Source organism: Talpa europaea (assembly GCF_964194135.1).
Source record: "Talpa europaea genome assembly, chromosome: 14".
Lineage (NCBI taxonomy): Eukaryota > Metazoa > Chordata > Mammalia > Eulipotyphla > Talpidae > Talpa > Talpa europaea.
Genome location: NC_140082.1, coordinates 20,623,370 through 20,639,975, shown reverse-complemented (window position 1 = coordinate 20,639,975; position 16,606 = coordinate 20,623,370). Strand labels below are relative to the sequence as shown.

General features: G+C 36.1%; 1 protein-coding gene across 1 annotated transcript in view; it reads left to right on the top strand.

The window, feature by feature from the left end:
* Nucleotides 1-16,606, top strand: part of MYO3A (myosin IIIA) — a gene marked incomplete at both ends in the record, with an annotated part of 134,734 nt that overhangs the window by 108,106 nt on the left and 10,022 nt on the right. The window contains 2 exons of the mRNA XM_084253406.1: nucleotides 1,378-2,275; nucleotides 3,954-4,098. Coding sequence (XP_084109532.1) covers nucleotides 1,378-2,275; nucleotides 3,954-4,098 — 1,043 coding nt within the window. The remainder of the gene's footprint in view (nucleotides 1-1,377; nucleotides 2,276-3,953; nucleotides 4,099-16,606) is intronic.

The following is a 16,606-nucleotide window of genomic DNA, read 5'->3' as shown; positions in this document are numbered from 1 at the left end:
GTGCCAGTAAAATCAGGGACATTAGTCCTAGTAGTTTTTTTTGCAGGTTTGACTCAAAGAAGAGTTCTTCTTCATAAACAGATTACAAAACCAAATATCTTCCATGGCCCTCCTGAGCCAAAATGAAAAGGTTTTGGCAAAAGCTTCCCAGGTAGCTTGTCAGGGTGTCCAATTGTCACATTTTGGTGTCAGCACCTATTCATGGCTCTTTTGCTTTCATGAGTGTTGCCCTCACAGAAAGGAAAAGCTGTGAGGCATGTCTGTGTGGAGAAGCAAGCGATATAAAGAAGACTTTATCTTCAAGTTAATGGGAAATTATTTTGGATGTTTATAAAGAACCAACTGTGAAATTTTGGCCAACATTTCCTATGATCATACACTTTATCAGGAACATTACTTTTTCTTTAATTTTATAAGCTGTTTCTTTTTTTATTTTATTTTTATATTCCCCATATAATTGCAACCCCCTTATTTTGACCCCAAACCCTCCTTTCCCCGCCCCCTCATAGTGTGTCTCTGGTTCACAGTTGTTTGTTGATTTTGATTTTTACTTTCTTATAGTTATTTTTTTTCCTGGTCCCTTATTTAAGTTTTCTAGATTCCTGTTATGAGTGAAACCATCCGGTATTTTTCTTTTTCTTTTTGGCTTATTTCACTGATCATGATCCCTTCCAGCTCCATCCATGTTGCCACAAATTGCATGTGTTTATCTTTTTTGAATGCTGAGTAATATTCCATTGTATATATGTACCACATCTTCTTGATCCAGCCATCTATTTTTGGGCATTTGGGTTGTTTCCAAAGCTTAGCTATTGTAAGTTGTGCTGCTATAAACATAAGGGTGCAGGTGCTCATTGGAATTATGTTTCTGTGTCCTTTGGGTAAATGCCTAGGAGTGGAATTGCTGGATCCTATGGAAGCTCTATCTATAAGCTGTTTCTTGAGAGCAGTAGGTTTCGACCATGTTTAATGTCTAGCATGTCAGCCCAGTGAACACACTTGCTTATTGGTCTCAAATCCAGATGTATTTCCCACAACATCTCACAGTAGGTACTTTGTTTTGAAAGGGGCATATTTGGAAGTATTTATTTACTATGACTTTTACTTTGATGCTTCATTAAATGATAATAAGCTAGGATATTTCTTACTCTAAGTTGATGCAGGTTTTCTCATCATATGAGTATTCATCACAGTTGTTGCTAGAGAAATTATCTTAGGAAACACTTGATTAATATGAGTTTTAAATTCTTTTTGTCCCTTTTTCCATTTCCTGGTTTGTTTTTTCTCCCAAAATTAAGTGACCAGTAACCATTGCCCAAAGAGGGTAATAAACTCTAGGTTAGTATCATATATTCAGATGCAATATGTTTTATACAGGGAGTCTTTTATGAAAAAAATGACAGAATATGGCATCTCTGCTAATGGAACAATCATTCCAGCTTCAAATAGTAAAGGGACGACATCGGTCGTGAAGACGTCTTCTTTCAAAGCTGAAGAGGAAACCACTAATGCTTTGCAGAGTATCAACAAGGGATATCTAGCTCAGAACAAAATCAATAACATGGCTGGGGATGAGGCCAAGCAGGAATTGCACCTGGGGGAGGACTCTTGGGCAGAAGTAAGCCCCAAACAGAAATATATCAGAGACTTGGAAGAGAACAGTAAAATGAGGAAGATGGAGAGAGAGGACACTGTAGCAGAGAATTGCTATCAGAGATTTACAGAGGAAAGGAATTTTGAAGAGTCAAAAGCAGCCTATGTAGGAAGGAATGGTAAGCCAGAAAGACCCAGTGTCCCAGGACTTTGGTTAGCTGAGAGTGAGACTAAGCAGCCTTCTTTTAAAAAACCTTTGGAACCTCGTTTTAGCCAGAGATCACTTTATCAAAATGCAAATAGCAAGGAAAAGAGGACATCCGTGGCCACCCAAAATGCACCCATATGTAGCAAGGAGAGAAGCCATTGGATGTCTGAGACAGTCAAGGAGAAGCAGGTTGAACCAATGATCTCAACCTGTGAAGAAGACAAAGCAGTCATGTTCATTCAGAGCAAATTCCGAGGTTACAAGAGAAGGCAGCAAGTGAGGAAGGACAGGATGTCTTCTTTTAAAAATCACAAGATTGTTGCAACACCAACAGAAGCAGCAAGAAATACTAACAATCTGTATTCCTATCACACAAAACATGAGGAATCTTGTAATATCAACATGAATCATGATGATCTCTCAAAAAGCATTTCAGAAAAAGAAGCATGGGACTTGGCAATTTTTTCAAAACAGGTATGTAAATAAATTTATTTATTAATAAAAAAATCTTTACAAAGACACAAAAGCTCAATTAAGCAGTTAATAACTGATTCATTTTTTCATCTCTTTTTTTTTGTGAGACTAAAACCCCTTTAAAAAAGAAGTCTTCAAGGGTTGTGCTATTCAAATAGTCATAAAACTTTAAACCAACTTACTATGATAAAAATAGTATAGAATATAGTAGAAATCTTGAGGAGACAAATTGTTGGCTCATACAACTTATTAAAATACTGGCATTTCACAGTGCCAATTTTTCATGTACCTAAAAATCTTCTGTTATACCTTTTAAAGAAGTTTTCTAAATCTATAAAGTCTATGCTTTCTCTGCTCCAAATTTTGAGAAAATAGTGTTAGGTAACCATACCGAGGCATACATGGCATGATGATGAAAACCTACATGTTACAACATGACAGTGAGGACTCAGAAGCAAAAATTACATTGGAGAAGGTTTCGTGCTGGAAGTAGGCATGTTCCAGCTCTTTCTAAGACCAGCAATTGGCTTTCGAGCCGCTAAAGGGCATCCTGATAAATTAGCAGCATGGAGAGCTCCTGTAAGTGCAGATTCTAGGTTTTGCTCTTTCTCCAGATCTTTGACCTTAAGAAAACCACATTATGTGTCATACTTTTGTTTTCTCCTGTGTAAACTGAAGAATTTTAACTACTTGACCTCTAACATACATATTATAAATTAATATGAATAACCAGGCTAGTTAATAGTGTAGAGGATCATTGAAGAAATTTCAAGTGTTGGTTTAAAGAAGGACTGCCTAGTCCTCTTGAGTCGCTAACCTCTGTGGTGGCTGAGTCCATGAGAAAGCACAATAACTGCCCTTGATGCCCCCTGAGTGTTAGAGGTGTGGCCCCAAAATCTCCAACTTCTGTTAGTAAAAACCTGCCATTGACTAATTCACTTAGCCCCTTTCTGTTCTTTTTTTTAAAACATACACAGAAATAGTAAGTTTAATATACATGTGGTCCTTCTTTTCTTGGTGCATAAATTTCTAATTCAAAACACCAAATCAGAGATTAATACCCTCACCCGCTATAAGCCGAGACATTGAGGAGATATAGAATGACAGGTCATCACCTAAGAACTGGCTATTAATGCCATTGGAGTGGATTCAGCATCACATAGGGACAAAGCTACAGGCAGAGAAGCAGGAGCCTCACATTCAATCCAGCAGGAAAAAGGCTGTGTTAATAGATAAGACAGAGAGGAGGAGCCAGAAAAGCACAGCCCCGAAGTTGGGCTAAGAAGTCTGCAAAGGGAAGGAAAGAGTTGACAGGCAAAGGCAGCAGTGGGATTCCTTGGGATAAAGGCAGAAAGGCAATCACAGCAATGTGGAGAAGATGGAAGCCAGGTCTCGGGAACCCCAGGAAGGAATTGATCAGAAGAGATTACTCTGTGTAGCATTACATGTTTGGCAGTTTGAATGGAAAATGTGAGATGAGCAAGTAGCACAAGAGGGAGAGGTTATGGCCAGTGAGGACTTCATGAGACCTTGTTACAAGGGTAAGTGTGGGTGCTGGAGAGGAAGGACTTGAGATTCCCAGAGATAGTTGACCAGAACTTGATCAGAGCCCATTGTACCTGTGGAACTCTCTGAATTAATTTCCTTGCTTTAATCTGACATATGACCTTCTTTTTAGATATCAAAGCTGTCTGAAGAATATTTCATTCTGCAGAAAAAACTGAATGAAATTATTTTGTCACAGCAACTGAAGCCTCTGTATCTGGGTATCTGTCCTCGTATGCCAATTGATAGACGAGTTTCTTCTCAGCACTGCCTCTCAGGTAAAAATCAGTAGTAAGAACTTCCTGAGAGAAAAGAAAATGCCAATACTTTGCTTGTTCATTAGCTCCCTATCTTTATTCCATGGACAATTTGAGAGGTTGCTGTGTTTTGTCTTGAGGAAAGCTATTATTTCATTCCATTTCTTATAAACACATACACACTTTTCCAGAATGTTCTACATATCTCCTAGTTTTTCTGACTTCATTGTCCTCCTCTTGTCTTTTTTTCCCTTACAAACACTTTAACTAGGACTTAACATATGACAACTATATAGAACTAGGAAGGGGTGGAGAGGGAGGAGGAGAGTACAGGGTTAAATGGGAGCAACCAAGTGAAATGTGTCTATTCTTTTGTCAGTATCTGCAACTCAGTGTCTTGAGTTGAGTTTGAAAGATGCAGATCTCCATTCACAGGTACCACCCCAGATGCACCAAGAAAATCATTATTAAAGTTTCTTTTAAGCAACCTCAGTCACATTCTGTGCCCCTCCACTCAGCTGGTAGGAAATTGAATCTCAGAAATTATCAGCCCCCACCTCCCTGAAGACTGTGCAAAGGCTTGAGAGCCTTATGCACCCACAAAATGATCAAGTAGAGCCTGTGGTCACTAATCATTTGCCCACACAGTTAACTGGACAGATCTCCTAACTGACCTCATGACCCCTTCAGATCGGTATGGCTTGCTCCCATACCTGTCCCAAAGGGAGTACCCAGAATCAAGTGGCAGGATCCCATTGAGTGCACACATGCTGAAGTCATCATCCTCTCCACAGCCTTATCACCTCCCCCAAGGGCAGCCAGTAAAGATGTAAAGAGCCCCAGAAGCTCCACCCTGCTAACCTCTGTCTGGGAGAATCTACAGTTATTACACTTTGCTTATTTTCTCTTGCTTTCTCAGAGGCCAGGCCTTCCCTCTTTTCCCACCCTGTCCGGGACACCTGCAATAATCTCGTTCTTTCCAAAGACAGGAAGAGTTACAAACTTCATGCATCTTCTGATTTTATCCCTGCAAGAACCCCTTAGGCAGAAAAATACTAAGATGAACTTAGCTATTTGCCTGATCTGGGAGAAAGGGAGAATGTCTTAATGTTTCAATCAGTTATCCTGCCACATTGCCTAGAATTGTGGTGAAGCTTCAAAAAAACAGCTCCCCACAGAGTTGCTCCCTCTACCCCCTGCTGCTTGAAGGCCCTGGTCCAGACCTCTTTGCTGGGAAGAAGCAACTTAACAAATCAGAGCCCAGAGGCCCATTTAGTCTTACTGCCACCAAAGACCCTGCCCAGATGGCAGGCTGACAGGGGTGCAGACAGGGGAGGCAGGAACTCCAGCTCCGTCTTGGTTGTGAAGGCAACAGCCCTGGTACATGGAGCTGTGTCCTACAAGCTGGCATGTCTGTGCGGGCAGCTCAGTCCTTTCCTCAGCAGACAAGCTGGAGGGAGGGGCTTTCTCAGTGGGGAGGGCCTCTCCGCCCTTTGGTGAAGTTGTTCTTATTCCATTGTCAGCAGAGTCACAAGAGTTTTTTTATAGCTGACACCCATCGGTCTGGATGGTTGGGCTGCTTTCCTGATGTTTCTGCCAAGAAAGGCTTGATTAATAAGTATTCTTTTGCTAAAGGGCAAAAAAGAATAAACTGCACATGTGGGACAGAGAAACAGGATCGAAGAAATTTTATGAGTCACCTTCTAACTAAAATCTTACTGTAGGGTTTTAAGCTGGTTTTTTTCCTGCGTTCACTTGTTGTTGTCTTTTTTGGGAAAAGGTCTATCAGGTCCTTTGCCAATTTCTTAATCAGATTGGTAGTTGTTATGTATATCTGTATTTATTTATTTAACTATTGAGTTATTTCAGTTTCTTATATTTTTTCAGATATTAACTCTTTATCAGATATATGATTGCAAATGTTTCCTCCCAGATTGCCTTATCAATTTGTTGATAGTTTCCTTTGCTGTGCAGAAACTTTTTAGTTTGATATAATCCCACTTGACTTTTGCTTTTGTTGTGTGAACTTCAGGTGTCATATCCAAAAAGTCATTGCCAAGGCCAGTATCAAGGAACTATCTTTTCTTCCAGGATTTTTATGGTTTCAAGTCTTATGTTTAAGTCTTTGACTCATTTGCATTGACTTTTGTATATGGTGAAAGATAAGGTCCAGTTTCATTCTTTTGCAAGTGGATGTCCTGTTTCAGCATGGTTGACTAAGGAGAATGTCCTTTCTCAATTGTGTGTATTCTTGGCACCATTGTCAGAAATTAGTTGACTGTATATGCTTGAGTTTGTTTCTGGACTGTCTGTTCTGTTCCATTGATTTGTGCATTGTGTTTTTATGCCAGTGCTATATTGTTTTGATTACTTAATACAGAAATCAAAGAGTGTGATGCCTCCAACTCTTGTCAACAGCCTTAAAAGCAGTAGAGTTTACTGCCAAGTTAAATTAGTTGACTTTATTCTTTAGTCTGCCTTTTCTAAAAAATGAACTAAGAATATCAGAAATCAATTCCAGGTTTATAAGGAAAAATAATTACTCAGTGACATTTCTTTAATTCTTCAAGTTCAATGAAAGAATCTTTTTATTTTCTGTATATGTTAAGAAGTTACATACTCTACTATACTGATTTAAAGCTACATTGGCAGACATCAGAATTGCCACATGTTCTTGAGAAAAGTATAAGCAGGACCTGAAAGAGGGCTAAGGGGATCTGTGGGCACAGAGGGATCTAGGTAGACCTGACATCTCAGAACCAAGGAATAAGGGAGGACATTGGAAGATACAGTCAATGCCAATGACCAGAGACTAGGCCAGTGCAGTTGCTCTCAGCAGATGCCAATGAAAACCGAAGTATAGCTACAGAAAAGATGACCTATCCCCATTAATGCCATGTAGCTGCAAAAGTCCCCCCACTCCTACCTTCATGTGACCCAGGGAAAAAAAAGAAGGGTCAGAAATCTAAAAATGACTAAATTTACTTAGAAGACACTCTAAAATTTGAAAGCCACCAAGTCTAACTAAGATTCATTCAAAGCTACCTAATGCTAAGAAACAGAAATGAGCACTAAGAATCAGCATTTAAGTCTAGTTTTTTTTTATACGTAAAACTTATTTTATTTTTTTTAAATAATAAATTTTATTTTTATATTCCCCATACAATTGCAGCCCCCCCATTCTGACCCCAATTCCTCCCCTCCCACCCCTCACCCCCCAAAAAGTGTCTCTGGTTCATAGTTTTTGTTGATTTTGATTTTCACTTTCTTATAGTTATTCATTTTCCTGGTCCCTTATTTAAGTTTTCTAGATTCCTGCTATGAGTGAGACCATCCGGTATTTTTCTTTTTCTTTTTGGCTTATTTCACTGAGCATGATCCCTTCCAGCACCATCCATGTTGCTGCAAATTGCATGTGTTTATCTTTTTTGAATGCTGAGTAATATTCCATGGTATATATGTACCACATCTTCTTGATCCAGTCATCTATTTTTGGGCATTTGGGCTGTTTCCAAAGCTTAGCTATTGTAAATAGTGCTGCTATAAACATAGGGGTGCAGGTGTTCTTTGGAATGGATGTTTCTGTGTCCTTTGGGTAAAGACCTAGGAGTGGAATTGCTGGATCATATGGAAGCTCTATGTTTAGTAGGTCCAGAAATCTCCACACAGCTCTCCATAGTGGTTGGACCAGTTTGCACTCCCACCAGCAGTGCAGAAGAGTTCCTTTTTCTCCACACCCTCGCCAACATTTGTTGTTGCTAGTTTTTTTAATATGTGCCATTCTCACTGGTGTAAGATGGTATCTCATGGTAGTTTTGATTTGCATTTCCCTGATTACAAGTGATGTTGAACATTTTTTCATATGCCTGTTGGCCATTTGCATTTCCTCTTCAGAGAAGTTTCTTTTTAGCTCTTCTGCCCATTTTTTGACTGGGTTATTTTCTTTGTTGTTGCTGAGTCTCATCAGCTCTTTGCAGATTTTTGTGATCAGTCCTTTATCATTAGTGTTATGTGCAAAAATGTTCTCCCAGTTGGTGGGGTTTCTCTTTGTTTTTGTTATTGTCTCTTTTGCTGTGCAGAAGCTCTTTAATTTGATGTAGTCCCAGCTGTTTATCTTTGTCTTCACTATCACTCCTTTGGGTGATGTGTCTGTAAAGATGTCTTTGATGTGCAAATCATGTAGTGTTTTGCCTGTATTTCCTTCTATATATTTTATGGTTTCAGGTCTTATGTCTAGTTCTTTAATCCATTTTGAGTTGATTTTTGTGTATGGTGTGAGGTAGTGGTCAAGCTTCATTCTTTTGCATGTAGCGACCCAGTTTTCCCAGCACCATTTATTGAACAAACTTTCTTTGCTCCAATGCATAGTCTTTGCTCCTTTGTCAAAGATTAGTTGACCATAAATCTGTGGGTTTATTTCTGGATTTTCTATTCGATTCCATTGGTCTGTATGTCTGTTCTTGTTCCAGTACCATGCAGTTTTGATGATTATGGCTTTGTAGTAGAGTTTGAAGTCTGGGAGTGTGATGCCTCCATTCCCTTCTCTTTTTTTCAGGAGAGCTTTGGCTATTCGGGGTTTTTTGTGATTCCATATGAATTTCATCAATAATTGTTCTATTTCTTTGAAGAATGACATTGAAATTTTGATTGGAATAGCATTGAATCTGTATATTGCTTTTGGTAGGATGGCCATTTTAATAATGTTTATTCTTCCAATCCATGAGCAGGGGATGTCTTTCCATTTCTTTGTGTCTTCTTCTATTTCTTTTAACAGTGTTTCATAGTTTTCTTTGTATAGGTCCTTTACCTCTTTTGTTAGATTTATTCCCAAATATTTGATTTTTTTTGTTTCAATAATAAAAGGGATGTTTTTTTTTTTTATTTCTTCTTCTTCTGATTTATTGTTTGTGTATAGGAAGGCTACTGACTTTTGCGTGTTGATTTTGTATCCTGCCACTTTACTGAACTGATTGATGAGTTGAATTAGCTTTTCTGTGGAGTTTTTGGGGTTCTCTATGTATAATATCATATCATCTGCAAATAGTGATAGTTTGACTTCTTCTTTTCCTATTTGGATTCCTTGGATGTCTTTCTCTTGTCTTATTGCTCTGGCTAGGACTTCCAGTATTATATTGAAGAGCAGTGGTGAGAGTGGACATCCTTGTCTTGTTCCAGATCTTAATGGAATTGCTTTCAGCTTTTCATCATTGAGAATGATACTGGCTGTTGGCTTGTCATAGATGGCCTTTATGATGTTGAGGTATGTTCCTTGTATCCCAAGAATTTCAAGGGCTTTTATCATGAATGCGTGTTGCACTTTGTCGAAAGCTTTCTCAGCATCTATTGATATTATCATATGGTTTTTATATTTCGTTTTGTTGATGTGTTGGATAATGTTGATTGATTTTCAGATGTTGAACCATCCTTGTGTCCCTGGAATGAATCCAACTTGGTCGTGGTGAATTATCTTATGGATACATTGTTGGATTCTGATAGCTAAAATTTTATTGAGGATTTTTGCATCAGTGTTCATTAGGGAGATTGGCCTGTAGTTTTCCTTTTTTGTGTTGTCCTTGTTCGGTTTTGGTATTAGTGTAATGTTGGCTTCATAGAACGTGTTTGGTATTGTCCCTTCCTTCTCAATTTTTTGAAAGAGTTTGTGAAGGATAGGCACTAATTCATCTCTGAATGTTTGGTAGAATTCATTTGGAAATCCATCAGGTCCTGGGCTTTTGTTTTTTGGGGAGGTTTTTGATTACCATTTCAATTTCGCTAATTGTAATTGGTCTGTTTAGGTGTTCTATTTCTTCTTTATCTAGCTTTGGGTGATTGTAGAGTTGTAGGAATTTGTCCATCTCCTCTAGATTGTTGAACTTGTTTCCATACAACTGTTCATAGTAGTTACTGATTATTCTTTTGATTTCTGCTGTGTCTGTTGTGATTTCTCCTCTTTCATTTGTGATCCTGTTTATTTGTGCTTTCTCCCTTTTTTCCTTTGTGAGCCTGGCTAGGGGTTTGTCTATTTTATTGATTTTTTCAAAGAACCAGCTCTTGGTTTCATTGATCTTTTGGATTGTTTTTTTAGTTTCAATTACATTTATTTCTGCTTTCGTTTTTATTATTTCTTTTCTTCTACTGGTTTTGGGGTTTTTTTTGTTGTTCTTTTTCTAGATCTTTGAGCTTCGAGATTAGGTTGTTTCTTTGAGTTCTTTCTTGTTTCTTGATGTGAGCATCTATTGCTATATATTTTCCTCTTATTACTGCTTTTGCTGCATCTCATACATTTAGGATATTGGTGTCCTCCTTGTCATTCAATTCAAAGAATTTTTTAATTTCTTCTTTGATCTCCTCATTAGTCCAGTGGTCTTCCAGTAGTGTGGTTTTTAATCTCCATGAGGTAGGAAAGTTCCTTGCCTTCTTTTTATGGTTTATTTCTAGTTTGATGCCTTCATGGTCAGAAAAGATGGTTGATATGATTTCAATCTTGGTGTATCTGTTGATGTTTAAGTCTAGTTTTTGAAAAACGTGTTACATTTGTGTACACCTGAATTGTAAATTGTGAAAATTTAAACCTGCCCTAGACAACTGCACTTTTGAGAGGTCATTCTAACTGTGTCATGTGAATAAGACTTGATGCCATGAAGGGATATATGGAAGACCAACAAGAAACAATGGTGATTTGGACAAAGTGGCAACTGAGAAGGTTAACAATTTTAAGCAATGGTTAGTGAGTAGATGACCTGCAAGGTAGGCAGGTAAACATGTATGGTGATTGCCTTGGAGCAGATGAGATCATCTGGGAGGCCCTCCTACATGAGGGGAGACGAGATGCCGGAGCAAGAGTTTGCACATGATAGGGCAGGTAGAGAGGAACCAGCAGGAGGAGCAACCAAGCCACTGGGAAGAAAATCAGGAGGCTTCATCCCTCAGAAGCAATGGGAAGAGGATTTTTTGTTTCACAGGTTGTGCAAAGGCACTTAGGTTGTTTCTATGGCTTGGCTGTTATAAATATTTCTGCAATAAATATGAGAGTGCAAGTTTCCTTTCAAGTTAGTGCTTTTGTGCTCTTCAGATAGATACCTAGAAGTGAAATTGTTAGGTCGTATGGCAGATCCATTTTTAATCTTCTGAGAATAAAGGTTACTCTTGCCTTCCTCAAATAGATTTTCAACTCTTTCAAGCAGGGCCTTGTCATATACTAATGCTTGTTTTTCTCTTATCCTATGACATTTATTCATCATATAATAGACAGCCAATAAAATGCTTACTAATGGGCTAGAAAGCTGCTTAATTTCCTTCAAGAAATATAGTGGAGCAAAATATAGTGGTCGTTGAAGTGAAGATTTGAAAGCACAAAAAGTGTAACATCTGTTTTCCCAACAAATACTTTGACATAGTGGGACCCATTAAATAACCCCCTAGTTATATTTTTGTAATATTTCAAAGTTAGATGCTATAAAATTTGGCCATATCAACTTCATTTTATTCTGTTATTAAGTATGAATTTAACTAATTAACAATAACAACTCCAATGAATATTTTTTCCAAGTCAGATATCCCAAACACAATTTCAAAATTATTGAGTTGTTGCAAAAGTCATCGTGCACTTTTTCTGTTTTATCAAAGAAAAAATATGTCATGAGTTTTCCGACAACCCAATATATTTTATATATTGCTTGAACATAAATTTTTGAATTTGTTAAATTCCTACTTTGATTTTACTGTGACAAATAAATGTCCATGGATTCTCATTTGCAAGTTTTATTATTAAAAACTATAATCCAATAAAACTGCCAAAAATCTGAAAAAATAATGCAACATTACCTTCTTTAGTGTTAATTTATTTTCTTACGCTATTCACTTTTAAACCCCATCTTGTCAGAAAAAAGATCTTAATATATAGAAGTCCTGTCTCCTCAGATAATCAGTATCCGTAACCATAGAATTTGGTAGCTCACAGTGCAAGAATCTGTCTTCAGCTGCGGAGGCAGAGTTAGCTGATAATCTATAGGACCTGTTAGTGAGGGTTCATCAGGTCACCCCTGCAGTACTGTCCTCCATGACAAGCTATGCCTCCCTGTAAAATTTTTTGCATGGGAAACCAAACTTAAAGTTGTTTACAAATAATTCTGTCATTAACATAATCTCCTGAAATTTTCCTTATCTCATGTTTCTCAAAACTCTATATGCTTCTTCAAATAATTGCTATATCCAACTCTGTTCTAAGAATTCAATTAGCTGGATTATGTAGAGTGTCCTAGAAAAGTTTCTTACCTATTCTAAAGACAGTCCTATAACACAAGGAAAATAGGTTTTTTGAAATTATGTTTAACAAACTATAACCTTATTGTACAAGATTTCTCTTTCTGTGAGATATATTTTTAAATATCCAAGAAGGGCATGAGTAAAATAATGTCCATGTGAAAACTGAGAAGCTAACTATAAGGGTTAAAAATAAAATGAGTAAAATGAGATAAGTTCATGAACAACATTTTATATCTTTTTTTCCAACAATATTTGTTATAAATTGAAACTGATAAGAGCTAACTGCACCAGTATTTTTGTTGAGAGAAATAAATCTCAGTAAATGTTGTTGTATTTGTAAGCATACAGTGACATTATATTATTTCTCCCTTAACCGTATGTAGAATGCTCCCTTTTGGGGATATTTTTCTTCTTAACTGTGGTACACCTGCCAATTTGTGTTAACCATTATGAAGAGAAGAAAACAATTAATTGTAGGACAAATAAACCATCATAACACAAAAGCATGTTCTCTTTCTTCTTTTACAAAGAAGCTATGACTACCTACCAGCTATAGTTTTTTAGTGGATTAGAGGTTAGCAAATAAGGATGCTATTATAATTTCCATGCTTCATCTGTATGATATCATCAATAAACTCAACACTAAATCAAAACACATGCTCAGTAGATAGAATGGAAATACTTTTATGTTGCTTTCAGTGTAAATGTCAAGGAAAAAATAGCAATTTTCCATTTATTTCTAAATTTTTATGGCATTGATATTCATGCAATAATCATGACGTTTTCCATTATTATGGTGAAGATTTGATCCACTTTATTTTGTATACTGCCTGTCATTTTACCATTGTAATGCTGGCACCTAGCAATGTATTTTGCAGACTATCCAGGAAATAATGTCCACATGTATCTATTGCGATTCTTAAATTCATATGAAAGACAGGTAGTTCAAATCATGTTGTGTTATATTTTTTATATATTTTTACATCATTTTTCATTTTTGCACAATGTATGCATTTCCATCTTGGTTATAGTCCCCATACAATCCCCACCCCCCTTGTTTTGATCCTACTCTCTCCTCTTCCCCCCATCCATAGTGTGTCTCTGGTTTATAGTTGCTTGTATATCTTTAAAGAATATTTCTTCTTATGCTTCATTTAGAGTGGAAAGTAAGAGATTTCACAAGTACTATCACTTTCCACCCACCATGCCTCTGGTAAGCATTTATCTTCCTAAGGAATAATGCTTCTTTCCAAAATTTCTTTTAAAAACCAATAACCTTCCATATCCTAAAAGAAACAATTTTATTCAGAACCTTACCATTCAGTGAAAATAACCTACTTTTAAGTATTTCAATTATATTAAATACTAACCATATAAATTAAAACAGTTTGCCTTATATAAGTTTATACTCGGAAGTATGGATTCTGGTAATTAAACTGAATTAGTTTAGACAAAGCTGGCACCCAAATTATTTACTCTCATTCCATAATTTTTATCTCCTCTAAGTCATAGAGAATGTAGAGCAAATATGGAAGCAGGAGAGCAAAGAATAATATGTTTTCCTCCAGCTTCCCATTAAATTTCTGACAAAAATACATAAAAAAGACTGATAATGTCAATAGCACTGGAAACTGGGGTTTTTTTCTTTATGTATTTGGTACTATATAACTTAGCTCTTATAAGAGCTATTGAAAGAGAAAATACATATCATTTAATAAAATTATATAATCAATAATATCAATTCAGATGTAATATTTATAATTTCATATCGTGTAGAGAAAATACCTTCTTTTTAAATGCCTATATGTTTGCTATTTTTATTCTATTTATTTATTACATTGCAAAAGAACAGGTTTGTTAGGAAAAGGAGAAAGAAAAAGTGTGGCACCTGCATCGTCACAGGGAGGCAGGAGAGCTGCCTTTTATGATGCTTTATAAATGATTCTTATAACTAGGCATCCTGGAAAATCTATCAGTGCCCCAAAATCAGAATTGAACAAGATTCCATTTTCTGACCATGACGAAATTGTGATATAAATGAAAAAACAAATCTGAATGCTACAAATCAAAAAGATAATGTGAAGAAAGCATAAAAGTTATAAATTATTTCAAAACAATAAAAATGAGTATAGCCACATATGAAAATTATAAGTGGACTGCAGCTAGATCTAAATTCATAGGAAAAGTCATTAAGTGTTTTCATTATTAACTGAGAAAAAGTAATGAAAAAACATGCTAAGAAATTTTTTAAAAAGGAAAATGTATTCAACCTCAGGAAAAGAGAAAAGAGAAATAATTATGATATGATAGAAGCAGACAAAGTACCTAAATGAAACTAAGATAATGTTTTTTTAATAAAATAGACAAATTCCTGACTAATTACTTTTAAAAGAAATCACAAGAAAAGTAGAAGAGTAAGATTAACAATTATAGGTGATAAGATTAAAATCTTGGCATGCTCTAAGTACAATCAAATTCACAAAGACAATTTGGGACAGAAACATAATTTTCTAATAAGAAATAGTAAATATGATGACATGACTCTCAAAGAATTATCTTCAAGATTCACTGTCGACATTTGTTTTCAAACATTTGTGGAACAGATAATTCCTTGCTATGAGATCTGTTTGAGAAAAAAGATAGAAAAATATTGAAATTTGCCACTATATTATGAAGGTCATCTACCCAAATATTTTCCAGATATATTTGCAATTTAAAAGTAGTAAGAAATAAACCAAAAAAAAAAAAAATGAACTGAGTATTTTACAAGCTCTACTTAGGAAAACACAAAGCATAAGAAATAATAAAATAATAAAAAGATTGCAAAGAAAATTGTAATATATTTGTTCTGCAAATTAGACCTACAAATTACAAACATCATTAAAAATTAAAGGAAGAAAAAAGGTGAAAGAGCTAAAAACAAACTAGATAAAATATTTAGAACCAAGTAAAAAGGGTTAATGTATAAGTAGAAAGAGCTCCTATAAGTCATTATGAAAAATATTAACATCCCCAATGGAAAAATGGGCACAAGACATTGATTTATTTACAGAGTAAGAAGTGCAAATGGAAAATAAGCTTATAGATGATCATCTTGGAAATAAAAAATACAAATAAAAAATAACAAGGAAAAAAAATATTTAACAATATGAAAACATGCTAATTTAATTATTCTCAAACATTAATGGCAATAGTAAAGAATCAACAATTCAAAAAATAATTTGGTACTATGTAAAAGGAAAGTAAAAGAGTTTATATCATTGGCCCAGTAAACCCACTTATGAAATAGCCTAAGGATATAATCAGAACTGAAAAAGAAAAATTTATGTACATGGCAAAAAATAAAATTAGACAATAAGAAAACGGTTAATAAGTAATGACATATTTATATATGGAATATTAACAGCTCTTAAAACCCATTTTTCAAAGAATAACCTTGGCAAACTGCTAGCTAATCTAACTACAGGATGAAATATTACAGAATTGGAATGGGAATATTGTAAATGTCACTTTAATCTTCCCCCACTGAGGTAGTTCATTAACAAGAACACCTACATATTATATTAAAACTGTAAAAAAAAAAAAGCCTAGTGACTGGTTGAATGAGAACAAGAAGCTCATTCTGCAACAGAGCGGACACTTAACCACCCCTCAGTGACTTGGACTTCCAAGGTCTCATCTGTAAAAATCTAATGTTGCTGCAATCTGGTAGAGCTTCCAGAGCCAAATGAGATAGGACTAGAGCATCACCTCCAGATATGTGGTCTTCACTGCCTGGCTGACTACACCCACTGAGAGCTTGCTTAGCATCTCACCAGCCATGCTTGTGACCTGCTTTTCTTTTTAATGTTTTTATTTTGTGTAGAAGAACTGGGTATAGGCAGAGGTGCAGGAGGCAAGAGGATCACCAGAGATAGAGTGGGGAGCAGAACAGGCAGATTGACTGAAATACACTGTGAAGGGGAGAAGCAGGCAAGACAGGAGAGGTCTGCTACGTCATGTGGGTTAGCTCCCTGCCTGGGGATCAAACTCAGGCCTTGGAAGTAATAGCTCGAGACTTAACCCCTAGGCCACCAGGAAGGCCCTTATGATCTGGTTTAAAAAGAAACAGTGACTTTTAAAATGCTGATATTGGGTCATATAGCCTGAGGTGAACATCTGTTTGCTTTTCTCATAGAGTCAAATTTTAGGAAATTATTTATTGGTTGTTCATAATCATTTTCTCAGATTGGTCTTTTAAAAACACAGCATCTAAGACCATAAT